Source organism: Taudactylus pleione, unplaced genomic scaffold (genome assembly GCF_031769625.1).
Source record: "Taudactylus pleione unplaced genomic scaffold, aTauple2 ptg000377l, whole genome shotgun sequence".
In the NCBI taxonomy this organism is placed as follows: Eukaryota; Metazoa; Chordata; class Amphibia; order Anura; family Myobatrachidae; genus Taudactylus; species Taudactylus pleione.
Genome location: NW_028284778.1, coordinates 4,956,431 through 4,972,988, shown reverse-complemented (window position 1 = coordinate 4,972,988; position 16,558 = coordinate 4,956,431). Strand labels below are relative to the sequence as shown.

The 16,558-nt window shown below is 45.3% G+C and overlaps 1 protein-coding gene across 1 annotated transcript in view; it reads left to right on the top strand.

Annotated features, from left to right (window-relative positions):
* The window catches only part of LOC148508065 (uncharacterized), a 76,165-nt gene extending 61,634 nt beyond the window's left edge, over positions 1-14,531 (top strand). The window contains exons 10-16 of the mRNA XM_088445069.1: positions 953-1,144; positions 1,429-1,504; positions 1,603-1,700; positions 1,849-1,960; positions 3,124-3,221; positions 3,385-3,688; positions 3,878-14,531. Of these exons, the coding sequence (XP_088301195.1) occupies positions 953-1,144; positions 1,429-1,504; positions 1,603-1,700; positions 1,849-1,960; positions 3,124-3,221; positions 3,385-3,688; positions 3,878-4,521 (1,524 nt within the window). The 3' untranslated portion in view covers positions 4,522-14,531. The remainder of the gene's footprint in view (positions 1-952; positions 1,145-1,428; positions 1,505-1,602; positions 1,701-1,848; positions 1,961-3,123; positions 3,222-3,384; positions 3,689-3,877) is intronic.
* Positions 14,532-16,558: the final 2,027 nt, after the last annotated feature.

Below are 16,558 nucleotides of genomic sequence, written 5' to 3'. Positions count from 1 at the left end.
GGATTAAGACCGCATCCCAGTAATAAATAACACATAGTAACAGTAAAATATAACACATCAGTCAGTGGTACAGTAAGTGTAAAATGACTTCTCATTGGACTGTACTGGGCAATATACTGACACACTAGTTAGTACACAGAGTAGAGACAAGGGATGGGGGGGACTCACTGTTGGCTGGATAGTGGAGGTGAGTCAGAGGGAGAGGAAGTGGGTTCAGCACTCAGCCTGTACCCAATGAAGGTCTATAATGGACAGGAGCACTAAGGAGTAGAGCTGGGGGGGAACATGAGGGAGGAAGGCCCTGCCCGTAAGAGCTTGCTGAGGGGAGGGGAAAACAGTTGGAGGGTGACCTGGGGATAAGCAAGGACGGGAGGAGAAGAGTGGAGATTAGGTGGATTGTTGATAGGCTTTGATGAAGAGGTTTCTGAGTAAAGGCTTGAAGCTGGCGAGCTTGGTAGAAAGCCTGACTTGAGTTCCAGAGGAGGGCCGGAAACATCTTGGATGCTAGCATGAGCAGAGTTATCCAGGGTGGAGTGACGGCGTATAGAGTATATAACACTTTGCTCTCCTGCCCTTTGCCAGGTGCCGGCCATTTTCAGTGACCATCACATCTTGCTGTTTGCACTGTCTGATAAACGCCACTGACAGAGAACAGAAGAGATAAATGCTGTATACACATTATTAGAGAGTCTATGTAGGAAATGTCTATAGATAGAATGGTGGATGTATTTGTAATCATGGATAATTTGGGCCTGATTCAGAGTTGGGAGCGTATAAGTAACTCCATGTTGCAATGCATGCAGGGTACATACTGGCTTCTTTTGCATGTAGCCCACAAATGCTGGACATATTTTTGTTACACTGCAATTTAGATTTGAGTTTAACCTGTAAGGAACAATGCAAATTAAGTACAGTTTGATTTACATGTTTATTAAGGTCTCTCATTACACAGGATTACACTGTAGTGAAGAAGACATCCGGTGAGTGTGAGACACCCAGCAGCCATCTCTGTGTGTCAGGAGGACTGAGCAGGACCCAGAGCCCCATCACGGTGCCTCCACCTCACTCACTGATACATGAGAGAGACAATGACCAGAAGATCCTGGAACTGACCAACAAGATCATTCAGCTGCTGACTGGAGAGGTGACTGCTGGGAATGGGACATTATACAGTAACACCGGGGGATGTCTCTGGGTGATGACTGTAGAGGTGACTGCTGGGAATGGGACATTATACAGTAACACCAGGCAATGGGACATTATACAGTAACACCAGGGGATGTGTCTGGGTGATGACTGGAGAGGTGACTGCTGGGAATGGGACATTATATAGTAACACCAGGGGATGTGTCTGGGTAATGACTGTATCATTGTGTGTGTCAGGTTCCTATAAGGTGTGAGGATGTCACTGTCTATCTCTCCATGCAGGAAGGGGAGTATATAGAAGAACACAGGGATCTGTACAAGGACGTGATGATGAATCACTGGATAGTTATATCACTGGGTAAGAGGAGACTTTAATTCATTCAAAGAGGGAGCAACCCTAGATACCCATATCATATGATTATAACAAATAACCAATTTATTCATTGTCTCCTACAGATGGATCCAGTAACAGAGATACCCCAGAGAGATGTCCCCATCCACTTTATACACAGGATTGTACAGACGAGAATCGCAGAATCCCACAGGAGTATCAGGTAGGTGGGATTTATGGTCTCACCAAATTACAAAATGCCAAAGTAACTTGTTGTGTTTGTCTTATACTTCGATTCTCTACTTTTTAATAATGTTTGGTTTCCTTAATAGGAATTAATGTGTTGTTTTATATTTTTGTATGGTAATTAGAATGAAGATCTTAGTGTTGTTAAGGTAGAAATTGTAGAGGGAGAAGAAGAGACGTATGTGAGGGGTGATCAGCAGTGTAAGGAGGAGGAAATCCCTACAGATATCAGCACAGGTGAGTAATAATCACATATGACAAATCACACATTCTCCATGTTCAGTCACTATAGTAGCCTCTTATTCTACACCCTCCTCTGTCAATACAGACTAATGAGGACAGTGTATCTGTTCAGTGGGGGAGTCAGGAGCCATCAGCATCTATTAAGATCCTGCTTTTCTCCTCACATCATGTCACTGTGTGTTACCAGCCCAGAGATCTGACCAGTCTCCTCTCCACACTCTCTGGTGTATCTCATACATCAGGAGCCATCAGCCCCTATTAGTGACATGATGTGAGGGGGAGAGCAGAAGTCTAATAGGGGCTGATGGCTCCTGATGTATGAGATACACCAGAGAGTGTGGAGAGGAGACTGGTCAGATCTCTGGGCTGGTAACACACAGTGACATGATGTGAGGGGGAGAGCAGAAGTCTGTGTGTTACCAGCCCAGAGATCTGACCAGTCTCCTCCCCACTCTCTCTGGTGTATCTCCTACATCTGTCAGTACAAACTAATGAGTGCCCAGTGGGACAGTTGGGAGCCATTGACTAAACGTAACCTCAGTGTCCTTACATGGAGTTTGCAGATGACATCTCTTCTCTCAGCAGAGATACTAATAAGATACATCCACACTAATGTACATTGTGACGACTTGGAAACCGACACTGGTAGAACAATATTAGGGTGTGAGGGCTTCCTATATGTGCAAGGCTTGTACTATTCATATTGAACATATTAATCCCCTGTAAAAGCACTTCTCAGCCTGAGGGTAGTTGATCATACACTTGGCTTCAGGTTAGGAGATATAATAAACCAAATCCATGTTATATGGAAGATCTCATATGGCAGCAGTAAAGGTTGATGCTGTGACAGGTAAGATGGATCCTCGCACTCTGCTGTCTCCCTCTTATTGGTCTACACACTGAATTGCACGACTTTATACCATGTAGAGATTGATACGTATTATCCCGTTTCTCCAGAAAATTGATATAAGCCCTGTTTACTGATACAAAACTTCAGTTATTACTGTTCCCATTTATTTAATTTCAAACGAGTCCAATTCCCGGTAAGAGTCTGCTTTGGCATGAAAATATATCAAGTGACAGTGACCACAGTCTCATGCCAGAAACTCAGTAATTTGACAATTCCCCCAATTGTATTCACTGTGTGTCTTCTACAGATGGACCCAGTAACAGAGATACCCCAGAGAGATGTCCCCGTCCTCTTTATTTCCAGGACTGTACAGATGAGAATCACAGGATCCCACAGGTGGATCAGGTAGGTGGGATTTAGATCACTACATGATCTGTAGACAAGCTGTGTGTGTCGTTATACACTGATATATTTTACTGTTTAATCTCAGTTAATGATATCACATATTGTAGAGGGGGTATAAGAGGTATGTTAATGTGTAATTATATTTTCTGTGTGGGTTATATAGGGTGAAATTCTAACTAATATTAAGGTAGAAGATATGGAAGGAGAAGAAGAGACCTATGTGACTGATATAAAGGCAGAAGATATAGAGGGAGAAGAAGAGACCTATGTGACTGATATAAAGGTAGAAGATATGAAGACAGAAGAAGAGACATATGTTACTGATATAAAGGTAGAAGATATGAAGACAGAAGAAGAGACATATGTGACTGATATGAAGGCAGAATATATAGAGGGAGAAGAAGAGACGTGTGTGAGGGATGATCAGCAGTGTAAGGAGGAGGAAATCCCTACAGATAACAGCACAGGTGAGTAATAATCACTTATTACAGAAAATAGTCACATATTCTCCTTGTTCTGTCACTACATCAGTCTCCTATTCTACACCCTCCTTTGTCAGTACAGACTAATGAGGCTTAAGTAAACACCTTGAATTCATTAATAGTAAGAATATTTGCACCTCGTTGACTTCTTCCATACATATATTTTATTTCCAGCAGATGGTGGTAAAAGCAGAAATACCTCGGAGGGATTTTTCGTTTCATCTCCAGAGTTTCAAATAGAAGATAAAATCACACAGGATTCTCCAGGAGAAAACCCCATTACCCTAAATATACATCCAGCACTTCCCAGTGCTGTTATGACCTCTGGTCCCTTAAACCATGAGGAATGTTCTCCTGATAAAACAGAGATCGCTACACACAGTACAGCTCATACAGGTGCTAAAATATCTCCCTATTCTGAATCTGGTAAATGTCTTATATATCAGTCAGTCTTTGTTAGACATCAAATCTCTCAAACAGATGACAAATCATTTAATTGTCCTAAGTGTAGGAAACATTTTGCAAAAAAATCCTATCTCGTTAGGCATCAGAGACGTCACACAAGTGAGAGACCATTCCCATGCTCTGAGTGTGGGAAATGTTTTAAAGCCAAATCAGATCTTATTAAACATCAGAGAACTCACACAGGTGAGAGACCATTTCCATGCTCTGATTGCGAGAGATGTTTTGCATTTAAATCAGATCTTGTTAAACATGAGAGGCGTCACAGAGGCGAGAAGCCACATTCATGCTCTGAGTGTGGGAAACGGTTTACGCTGAATTCAGAGCTGGTTAGCCATCAGAGAACACACAGGTGAGAAACAATTTCCATGCTCTTGAGTGTGGCAAATGATTCACAGACAAATCAAACCTTGTTATACATCAGAGAAGAAAACACAGGTGTGAAACCATTTCCAAGCTATGAGTGTGTGATAATGTTTTACAGATGCATCACGTTTTGTTAGATATCAGAAAAGTGCACACCGGAAAAAAAACATAAGCTGGTAGACATGTAACAGGATGGCAGCCATTTTCTAAAATAATGTACAAATGATGTGTATTTTATGAATGTAAATTTGAAATGGGTATAAATATATTTGTGGGGGTCCCAATTAAAATGCAGGTCACTGGGGTATAGAGGCTCAATAAGATGTGGGCACTTTAAATTTACTCTAGATGTTTTAACTCCTGCTCCCCCTACATCTCCATAGCTTGCCGGGATACTCAGTTGCTTTAAAGATCACTTTGGGCGCTGTTATTGGCAGTCTGACATTTTTTTTTAAATCTTTGATTGACATTTCCAGCATCACTGCAGTAGCTGCTGTAGACCTGGAGGAGGTACTTGGCTGTCTTTCAAACTAGGTGACCCCACAGAAGTTATTGCCTGGTGATCGATCTGACCGCCAAGTATTAAATCCTAAATGACAGAAAATAGGTGGAGAAAGATTTTTCCCCTAACCTGGCATAAATGTTGGCACCCACAATTCTCTTTTAAATGATGGGACCCCTTATTGATTTTTGTCTGCTGATCACCACCTAGCGCTATGTGAAACATAAGTTTTCCGTTTAAAGGCCAGAGGGCAGTACTTGCCCTGTTGCCATAACTGCAGCTGTACATGTTAGGACATACAGATATGAGAGAGACGAGTCTCCTCTTTCACATTACGTGACCCCTTAGCAGCTGTTTTTTTAGGTGATCACCAGACACTGACACTCATCGCTACAGAATAGTTTTGTTTCCACAGATGGTTGAGGGCACTAGAGTGGACCACTGGTGATGTGGATAGTTTTAGAGAAAAATAAGGAGGAGGGCCCTGTTCGTAAGAGCTTTGTATACTAAGGGGAGGGGTTGGACAGTTTGAGAGTGAATTGGGAAGGATACACGGTGGAGTGGAACGATGCAGAGATTTATGTTCTTACCTGGTTAAATCCTTTTTTTCGAGTTAAGGGATCCAGGGACAATGCTTGGGTATAGGGCTGTGTAGAATTACTGGACACCAAACAGTTAATCTATTTGACATCAGGGCAACCCAGCCACCTTCTCCCCTATACCCCAGCCCCAGGCAGACCAGTTAAGTTAGAAAGTCCAAGGCAGGAGCGAGAAAGGAGGAGGACTGGTACATACAGATCCAAACAGATGGTCAGGAGAACCAGAAACGGAGCAAGCCAGGTGCATCAGAGTGGGTGCGGTGTCCTCTATGGAATTAGAAAAAAAGGATTTAACCAGGTAAGAACATAAATCTCCTTTTCTTCATCATTACCATAGGAGATACAGGGACAATGCTGAGACATCCCAATGCATTTCCCCTAAGGGAGGGGATGTTCCTGAGCTGCACTGAGAACTCCGCCCAAAAGGAAGGCGAAGGTATCAAAGGAATAGAAACGGAAAAACACGTGGACAGAAGACCACGTAACTTGCAAAGATGATCCACCGAGGCACACCGGCGGGCTGCCCAATAATTACCTACCGACCTAGTAGAATGAGCAGTCCCCACGGCCGGAGCAGGGGAGGTCTGCCGCCGTGTACACGTGGCGGATAGTCAAATGGAGCCATCTGGCAAAGGACTGCTTTGTAGCCGGCAAGCCCTGTTTGTGAAAGCCGTAGAGCACAAAAAGGAATCTGACTTACGGATAACCCTAGTGTGTGCTACATATATCCGGAGGGCCCTAACCACATCCAAAGAGGCCTTCTCCAGTGAACAATCGGGTGATTGACAATCCGGAACCACAATCTCCTGATTGATGTGGAACCAAGAAACTACCTGTGGAAGGTAAACCTAACCGTATCTGAAGAACGGTCTGAGCCGAGTGAAAGATCAGAAATGGAGAACGGCGTGACAGCGCACTGAAGTCTGACATCTCCAGGCCAATGCAATGGTCTGAAGGATCAGAGTTTTCCACGTGAGCCAGCGAATGTCCACAGACTTTAAAGGCTCGAAGGGAGAAGACTGATGAGCCCTAAGACTCCCCAGGAGCCACCGGAGGAACAAAGGGGGGCTGCACATGGAGGACTCACTGAAAGAAAGTTCTGACGTCATGCAACAGCGCAATGCATGTCTGAAAAAGCACAGAGAGGGCGGAAACCTAAACCTTCAGGGACAAAAGGTGAAGACCCAAATCCAGGCCCGCTTGCAGAAAAGAGATAACCTGGGAGAGGCAAAAGGACTTAGGGCCGTATTCAATTGCTGGCGAAATGTCCCGGACTATTCGCATGACGGCGTTTCCGCCCTCATCGCTGGTTTTGGCTCTGGAAAAGTATCGCGCTCGTCACCGCCATTCGTCCTATTCAATTGCAAAGGACGCGAGAACTCGTCCCGGCAAAACCTGAAATCGGCAAATAGTCCTGTCAGATTTGGGGAAACCACACTGACACCCTCCCCAAAAGATGCACTGAAATGGGGGATCACTATGAATACCCCCAAATAGCCCTACTGAAGATATTTGGTGTGCATAATTGCTCTCAATTGGTGCTATTTTGCGTCTTTGCACAAGTGGTCAAGAATTGCGTTTAGCAGGTTTTTTCTTTGCAAAAATAAGTAGTCCCAGCAAATTTGGGGTACACAAAAATGGGTGCAAGCATGGTTAAAATTCGCTAAAGTGCGTTTTTGAAAAACACACCTTCAGCATGCACCTGCAATCAAAAAAAATAAAAAAGCATGGGCATACTTGGGATCCCCTGGAGTCGATTTTGCTAGTTTTTAAGTTTGTCCCCGAGCTTTGGATTTTTTCACCCCCAAAATGAAAGTACTTTTTTGGGGTGTTCTATGGTATTTTATAAACTTTTTATTTTTACACAGTTTACCTTTTGGGGGACTTTCCCAAGGCTGCAGGTGTGTTCCCGCAACTTTGCACCCCCAACCCCCAATTCTGCACTTTTTTTCGCCTCCTTTCAGAGGCAAATGTAACCAGCGGGAAACAAGACATAGACTTTTCGCACCGTCGAAAAGTCTTTAGTATTGAATACGGGCAAAAGTTTTCACCTGGCGAAATGTCATCAGCGAGAACTTTTTGCCGGCAATTGAATACGGCCCTTAGTGTTAAGGCCCATGGCCGAACACCAAGAGAAATAAATCCTCCATACCCAGTGATAAATTCTAGCTGAAGCAGGTTTGCGGCCATGGAGCATAGTTCGAATGACCGCTCTGGAAAAACCCTTAGCTCTCAGGACAGATGTCTCGAGCCATCCCATTATAGCAAGATGGGTCAAATCTGGATGGAAGTACAGGCCCTGAGACAAGAGATCAGGCCACAGCAGAAGACGCAGAGGAGCGTCGTTGGAGAGGCCCTGAAGATTTGCGTACCAAGCTCGCCAAGGCCAATCAGGAGCCACGAGGATCATGGTGCCACCTTCCAATTTCAATTTGAAGAGAACCCATGGAATTAGAGAGATCAGAGAAAATATGTACATGAGACGAAAGACCCACCGAACTGCTAAGGCGTCTACCAGAACAGCTCCCGGATCTCTGGTGCGAGACCCGTACCTTGGCAGGTTGTGGTTGCATCGAGTCGCCATCAAGTCGACGTCCGTAAGGCCCCAGTGATGAACCAGAAGCTGAAAGACATCTTGATGAAGAGAAACACTAGCCCAAGTGAACGTCTTGGCGACTTAGGAAGTCCACTTCCCAATTCTGGACCCCTTTAATAAAGTCTGCAGACAGAGCCGTACTATTAATCTCTGCCCAGCTGAGAATGCAACTCGCCATCTTCAAGGCATCATGACTGCGAGTGCTACCCTGATGGTTGATGTAGGCAAAGGCAGTTGTGTAGTCAGACTGAACCTTGACTGGACGATGCTGGAGAGGCGGTTGCAATAGACAGAGCCCAAAAGACCGCTCGGAGCTCCAGAATGTTGATTGGAAGGTTGCTTTCCTGAACCGTTCACTGACCCTGAAAGGATTGCTGGCAGGTTATGGCCCGCTCACACACGTAGACTTGGTAAGAAGGACCCTATCTTGAATCCAGAAAAGGCGGCCCTTGTCCAAGTGGGGCATCTGGAGCCACTACAAGAGGGAGAGCCGAGAGCGAATGATAGTCTGCGACTTAATCTGCAGATAGGAACCGTTCCATTGTGTCAAAACTTCCCTCTGAAGTGGTTGGGAGTGAAATTAGTGGAGACCAGTGAGCCAAGGATCTGGATGCAGGAGAAAACACACTCAGTGGTGATGCAAGAATCTGCACACCTTGTCTAGAAGGTCCTGAATATTGTCTGCCAGAAGACTCTCTGAACAGTGGACTCCAGTAGAGCCCCCAGGTGGAGCATCTGCTCAGACAGAGTTAAAGAAGACTTTCTCCAATCTCCACCCGTGAGATTGGAGCAGATCTGTCGCCAGACGAAGATGTTCCTTGAGGACATCTGGAGACTGGGCCAGGATAAGATCATCCAGGTAAGGGAGAATACTAACACGTCTGCACCATAACAGAGCCGCCATGACTTTTATGAAGACACAAGCCGTGATGAGACCAAATGGCAAAGTTTAAAACTGGTAATGGTCCCCCCGGACTGCAAACCAGAGGAAGCGATGATGATTCAGTTGGATTGGAACATGTAAGTAGGCATCCTGAATGTCCAGGGAGGCCATGAAATTCCCCAGTTCTTGCACCAAAATGATAGAACACAGATTCAATGTAGAACCTGTGGCCCCGCAAGAAGCAGTTGAGGGCCTTCAGGTTGAGTATTGACCCATTTGGCTTCTGAACCAAGAAGAGGTTGGCATAGAAGCCCATGCCTCTCTGAGACCGGGGTACTGGAGCAATTACCTTGGAGGCCAGAGGGGAGTGCAGTGCTTTTGCTTTTCCTGGATCTGCTGGAAGGCCAGTGGAACAGAACCAGGCTGGAGGACGCCTTTGGAAGGTTAAAGTGTAGACCTGAGAAACCACCTCCTGTACCAAGGCATCCAATGTTGGTCGCCAGCCAGGTTTCGGAGAAAAGCAGAAATTGGCCCATCTTGGTGGTGGGACGTCTGGCGGGCCAGGGCTGTTTGTTTCAGGGCTTGGAACCCTTGGAGGAAGAATCCTGGGACCTGGAAATAGACTGGCCCCTGGCTTTTCCTTGCGGATGAAAGGAGCAAAAAGTAGACACTTGTGACTTAGGGGCCGTTGTCTTGGATGCCGCCACCGTGGCAATAATCTTGTTCAATTTCAGACCAAAAAGAATGTCCACAGAGTAAGGAGGAGCCTCCAGAGCCTTCTTAGAAGTCAGCACGCCAGGAACAAAGCCAGAGGACTCCTTAGCCGCAACGGAGGAAGCTGATACTTTGAAGGTTGAGATACTAGGGCAAAGGCTGCCTCATCCATATAGGAGGCCACCTCCTTAATATGCACCACAAGGGACAATAACTGGTTTCTGGGAGTTCCAGAGGAGAGGCCTTCCTCTAGGGTGTCCATTGGATCTTTAAGGGAAGCCATATTAGGGATAGGTAGAGTAGAGTTTTTTACTAGGCGGGCATGATGCGTGTTCACAGCGGGAGGGGGCTCCCATTTGTGACGCTGCTTGTCAGGGAACGGATAAAAGGTCGCAATGCGCTTGGAGACCTGAAAGCGTCTTTTAGGAATGGTCCAAGCCTCTGCTAAGATCCTTCAAGTTTTTGCCTGGACAGAGGAGGCCTCCCCATCTGAAGCAACGGACCCGACTACCTCAAGGTCAGAGGAAACCTCTGAGTCTGAAGCATAAGCAGACTGAGGGGCAGTACCTTCCCTCCGGGATGGTTTGCGTTTGGAAGCACGGTCCTAATCATCATCTACTGGAAGGAAGCGGACACATGCACCAAATCCTGAACTCACTGGGAGATGGAACTCATCCATGGTGGTTCCAAAGCGGGTATCTACAGATTAGACTGCAGAACTGTGGCAGGGTGGGCCACCGTCGGAGGGAGGGTTGTCAAATGGTCAATCAGCTGCATCATTATCTGTGATAGCAAGGCAGCCCAAGTCGGCTCCTGGATGGAGGCTGTGGATGGGATCTCTCATTGCGTATCTGTGCAGTACAGACTACAGAGACCATCCTGGACTGAATTCTGCGGGTAGAAACCAACAGAACAAAATTTACATGTGCATAACACATGAGCTCCCATCTCCTTGACTACCTCTTTAGATGCTTTGCCTCTGGAAGACGCAGTACAATCCAAAGCAATCCCCACACATAAAGCTGTAGCAACATATGTGTGCAACATGGGGAAGGTGCAATGAATGTAAGGCCGCACAAGGTAATATCAAGTGGGGTATAATAAAGGTGGGGCATAGTGAACCCCTCACCATGTTCATACAAGGGTTAATTGCCAGTACACAGAGAGACTGTACAGCAGGCATGTCAAACTCAAAATACCAACCGGGCTGAATATTCAAGGTCTACGAGTGTGTGGGCCGCAACAAAAAAAAAAAAAAAAGTCTTATATGCAATTCTGAAAGGTTTTCTATTCATAAAAACCAATGCAATGCCCCCTGTAGTAGTGCCCCTTATGCAATTCTACCCTGTATTACAGCCCCTTTTGCAATGCCCCCTGAATTTGTGCCCCTTATGCAGTGCCCTAGTAGTGCCCAGTATGCAGTGCCCCAGTAATGCCCCTTATGTCGTGTCCTCAGTAATGTCCTTAATAGTGCCCCTTATGTAGAGCCCCCGGTAATGCCCCTCGTGCAGAGTCCTCCGTAATGCCCCTTTATGCAGTGCCCCCAATAATGCCTCTTATGCAGAGCCCCCAGTAATGCCCCTTTATGCAGAGCCCCCAGTAATTCCCTTAGTAGTGTCCCCATTAATACCCCTTATGCAGAGTCCCCATTAATGACCCTTATGCAGAGCCCCCATAATGCCCCCACTAATGCCCCTTATTTTGTGCCTCTAGTAATGCCCCTTATGGTGTGCCCCCTCCCAGTATAGAACACGGCCCCACTCGCCTGTCTGTGCAGTACTTACCTTTCTTCATGACGGCCGCAGGGCACTGCTCCAGTCCTTGCTGTCCCGAGTAGATGCTGCCGCTGACTGGATCTAATTAGATCCAGAGCGGCAGGCGCAGGCTCCGATCATTGCGGGTGACGTCATTACATCTCCCGCGCGCTGCATCACTGGGAACGCTGGCCTCTGAAGCGATCAGAGGCTTCTGATCGCTTCAGAGACCCAGCGTTGCCAGCCTATACTGCCAGATCGGAACTGTGTTCCGATCGTGACAGGAGTGTGGGCCGCAAATTATGTATATGTGAGCCCACACTCTGGGGCCGCAGAAATAGTTGATTTGGGCCGCATGACATGCCTGCTGTACAGTGTTAAACAAAATGACAGGCAAAACGATAGAAAAGAAAATACCTTTCTATAAGAACAAGCACACAGTACATGTAGTATAGATATAATGGGCAGTGAGTGCTCAACAGTCCAAGTCCCAGTTGAGAGTGAGGTATACAAGGAGAGAGGAGCCCAGCTCACCAGAGATTAGCTGCAGCCGGCCGCACTGAAAATGGCCGCTCAGTGTCTCTGTGGAGAGGAAGAGGAGGAACAACCCACTGGCGGGAAGGCACTGGGGGAGGAGCTACCAAGGAGAGCCCACCATCTGACATGGAACCCCCAGGGCAAATGGCCACCACTAGCGCAGTGCCCCTTTACCTATGTGCCCTGGTGGTCTAGCATGGGTTTGGGTGGCTCGCCCACCCACTTGTCAGAGACCTGCAGGCGGGTGAAGCTGCGTCAATACGGCTCCCTGCAAGGGGTCCTGTGCCTTTGGAGCACTCAGCCGAGGTCGCTGACCTGATCGCCAGCGCCGCGGCCACTGGCGCCGGGAGTTGGTGGAGCGGCAGCACTGAGCATCCTATAGGACAATTCTGCGCTGGCCACTAAAAATAAAATTAAAATAAATAAATTAAAGACCTGTTTAAGTGTGCCCGCTTCCTGCGCGCACCAAACAACAACTGGCCTGGCTGGGGGTGGGTTATAGGGGAGAGAAAGCTGGGCTGCCTGATGTCAGAAAAAGATTAACTGGTGCCCAATCGTTCTGCACAGCCCTATATCCAGTGTTCTCCCTGTGTCCCCTAGGGTAACGATGAAGAAACACTCGTATTGCACACTTCTAGTGAACTGGGAAGAATGTGTAGCAGACTTCTTATCTGTCCTGTCTATTTGTTTTAGAATTGATTGTTTCTGATCAGGTGACTGTCCTGTATATGACAGCAGCACTCTAAGTGCTGCCATATATTTAAATTATTTTGTTCAATCTCATAACTTCTGCCAAAAGGAGTCTTCTTTTTTGTTGATTCTTTTTCAACTAAATATATACAACCAAGTTGACAATTCTAACTTTGTTCAAAAGCACAAAATTAATTTGAGTTAAAGGTTGAAATCACAGCTACACTCCATCTTTAGAATGTAAGCTCTCACGAGCAGGGCTCTCTTCCCTCATGTGCTTCTCCTTCCCTTACTTATATGATCATCTACTCCAAACTCCCCACAAGAGCACCGAACACTTGGTTGCTGACGCCCTCCTGCTTTTGATTATGATCGCTATTGTGGCAATGTTTATAAACCATGTCCTTGTCCTGCACTGTTTTGTACTGTAAGTCACTATTTTCTTGTTTGCTCATTTGTTTATGTACTTTGTGAGGCTCTGTGGAACCCTTGTGGCGCCATATAAATAAAGGAGAATAATAATAATAATTCTAGGTTGTCACACAGACACGCATTTCACTCAGTGGTGTGCATTGATTTAATCTATAATTACTGCTGTGCTTTACGAATGGTCAGCATCTGCCTGAAGCTGAGAACTAGCACAGTAACTGTATCCATCATTTGCCTGGGGCCAGGAACTAGCACAGTAACTGTATCCACCATTTTCCTGGGGTCAGGAACTAGCACAGTAACTGTAGCCACCATTTTCCTGGGGCCAGGAACTAGCACAGTAACTGTATCCACCATTTGCCTGGGGCCAGGAACTAGCACAGTAACTGTATCCACCATATGCCTGGGGCCAGGAACTAGCACAGTAACTGTATCCACCATTTGCCTGGAGCCAGGAACTAGCACAGTAACTGTATCCACCATTTGCCTGGGTCCAGGAACTAGCACAGTAACTGTATCCACCATTTGACTGGAGCCAAGAACTAGCACAGTAACTGTATCCACCATTTGGCTAGAGCCAGGAACTAGCACAGTAACTGTACCCACCATTTGACTGGAGCCAGGAACTAGCACAGTAACTGTATCCACCATTTGACTGGAGCCAGGAACTAGTACAGTATCTATTTACCATTTGGCTTGAGCCAAAAAAGATCACTCTGGTTATATCCATGTACATGTGTCCTGGCCAACAGCCTCAGTTGTTATTCCGCTACCTCATGTATGAAGTATTTACTCATCTCTTAGATTGTAAGAGCAATTAAGCAGGGTCAGCCTTACCTTATATGTGTTGTGTCCTTGTACAGTAGGTTATTTGTTTGGATTATGAGCCCCTCAAAGCCCTGACCTTGGCTATGTTAATGCTTTAGAAATTATATATAATACTAAATATAGAATGATTCTTATAAGAATTACAGCATAACACACAGCAGATGCCGCCATTTGGCGACTGAAACATCACCCATGAGAATTCTTCCTATCCATTCACTAGGGCACAGTGACATCACTGAGATACTTCATGTATTGCTCAGCTGTATTGTAGAGAATGACCCCAAAATTGCCGCCTGCACTGTGTCAGTGACAGTTGTGCTTTAATTGATGAGATGTGTGTTGGAATATATGTAACACCTTAACCATGAAAATCAATTTAGAATTTTATAGTTTTCACTCCTTCTATGCAAGTTAATGTACATTGCTGGTCTATGTTTTATAATGACTCATTGTGTAGTTTGCCTAGTAACTAATGGAATTTATTATGTTTAGTTTTCATTTTATATTGTATTTATACTTTATAGTTATATAATGTGTAAATCTATTAAATAATGGATATTCATTTATTTTGGCTGTAAACAAATAAGATAATAAAATCTATAATTTCCAGCCACGTTGACCATGATTTTTGTTAAGATTATTTAAATTAAAAGAGAAAAAGAAAATTATGTTAGGAGTTTATAAGCGTATAGCCTGTGGGGACATGGCTTGGCAGCCTAAGATGGTGGATGCGCCTTAGTCCAGCTCCGTCATAGCAAGCTGCTGTTTCCACTACTCTACAGAGCATCAGCTGACCTACAGAAGTGTCCTCATACACCTAGCACCTATACGCCAAGTGGCACAAGACGCCCTTATTTCCAAGAGGTGTAGCGTATGGTGTTTTTCTTTAAATGATGCATCTTAATGGCATGGCAGACGCAGTGACAAACCACTCACTGTGTACTAGAGACACTGGGCTGCGACTTTAATCTCATACAAATTAATTTTGAACACATACAAAGTTGCAGGTGAAGCACAATGGAACGTGGCATGAGAAAAAGCTGTGTCCGCCCCACTGAGCCGCCCTTGCACATATGCAGACTCAATCGCACATAGATGTACAAATGTCGCACATCAAATTGATCAGTGTAAGCTAGCAATGCAGTTTCGGTTGCTCCCAGTTGTTTTAATTAGACGAATAAGATGCACTTTTTGGGGGTATATTTACTAAAGTGAGAGTTTTTAGAAATGGAGATGTTGCCTATAGCGACCAATCAGATGCTAGCTATTCTCTTCTAGAAGGTGCTAGATAAATGATAAGTCGAATCTGATTGGTTGCTATGGGCAACATTTAAACTTTTAAAAACTCTCACTTTAGTAAATATACCCCCTTGAGAGAAAAAGATGCTCAGTGTGGTGGACTCGCCTGGGACCTGGCACGCCGAGAGGAGCTATTTGGCGAGACATAACAAACAGTGTATGAGGACACCTCTGTACTTCCTTCACTGGCTGGCTATATGCCTGTACCACCCTTTGATCTCTTCAATCAAGCTCCGGGTCCCCTAGATCGGTTCTACATGGTCACAGCTGGATTTGACATACAGTACATAGAACCTTTACTAGCTGTTCCCCTGGACTCGCCATCACACTCCTTTGCTTACTGGAGACTCACTAGGAGATTGGGGATCATGTCAATGACGATGATCTGGCATCCTCCCACCATGCCAGCTCTGATGGGGCAGCTATAAATACTGGTGTCTGCCTGCTCAACTTGGACTCTTAAATTTCAAATTAGGACTCTGATTACCCATATTTCATCAACACTCCTTCAAGGCCCTATCTGTGCCTTGCTTAGTTTCCGGTCCTGGCATGTGAGTCTATTCTCCCATTTTATTGCATACTCCTACTTCCACAGCCATATTCCAGGAGGTGCTCTAGCTATGATCTCTATTTACTAGACTTTATTTTTCTTGTCCCTGGAGCAATAATCCATCAGCAGAAGCTCTACCCCGTCCAGCCAGCCAATCTCTGCTATATTGGAGCTCAGTTGCAGTTCTCTGGAAACTCTGCAGTCTGCCTTTTGTTCATATTGGTCTCTGTGAACCCATCACTGCACGTTTGGCTTTGCTTGCACTGATATTTAGTTTGGTCGTTTTGGCTTTTTTTTAATTGAGGCTATAATTGTCTCATGGCATCACATAAAAAAGTAGGAAGAGCTCCAAACATTGGTTGGCTCAATGACACGTCGCTGTGCTGTGGTCTTGAAAAATAAAGGATATCCAACGAAATACCGATAGGGTGAAAATTCCTGTGTACTTATGATGTTACTGTCCTAAGTGTTGTTTTCACAGCATAACTTCCCTTGTAATGCAAATATTTGACCTCTGTTTATTGTGTTGAATTCAGCATTACATTTCCTTTCATTTGATATATGAATCATTGCACTGCGTGAAGTGTAACAGTTTTTATAAGCATTCGAAGTTGAAAAAGATGAAAATTTCAAAATGTGTCCGCAA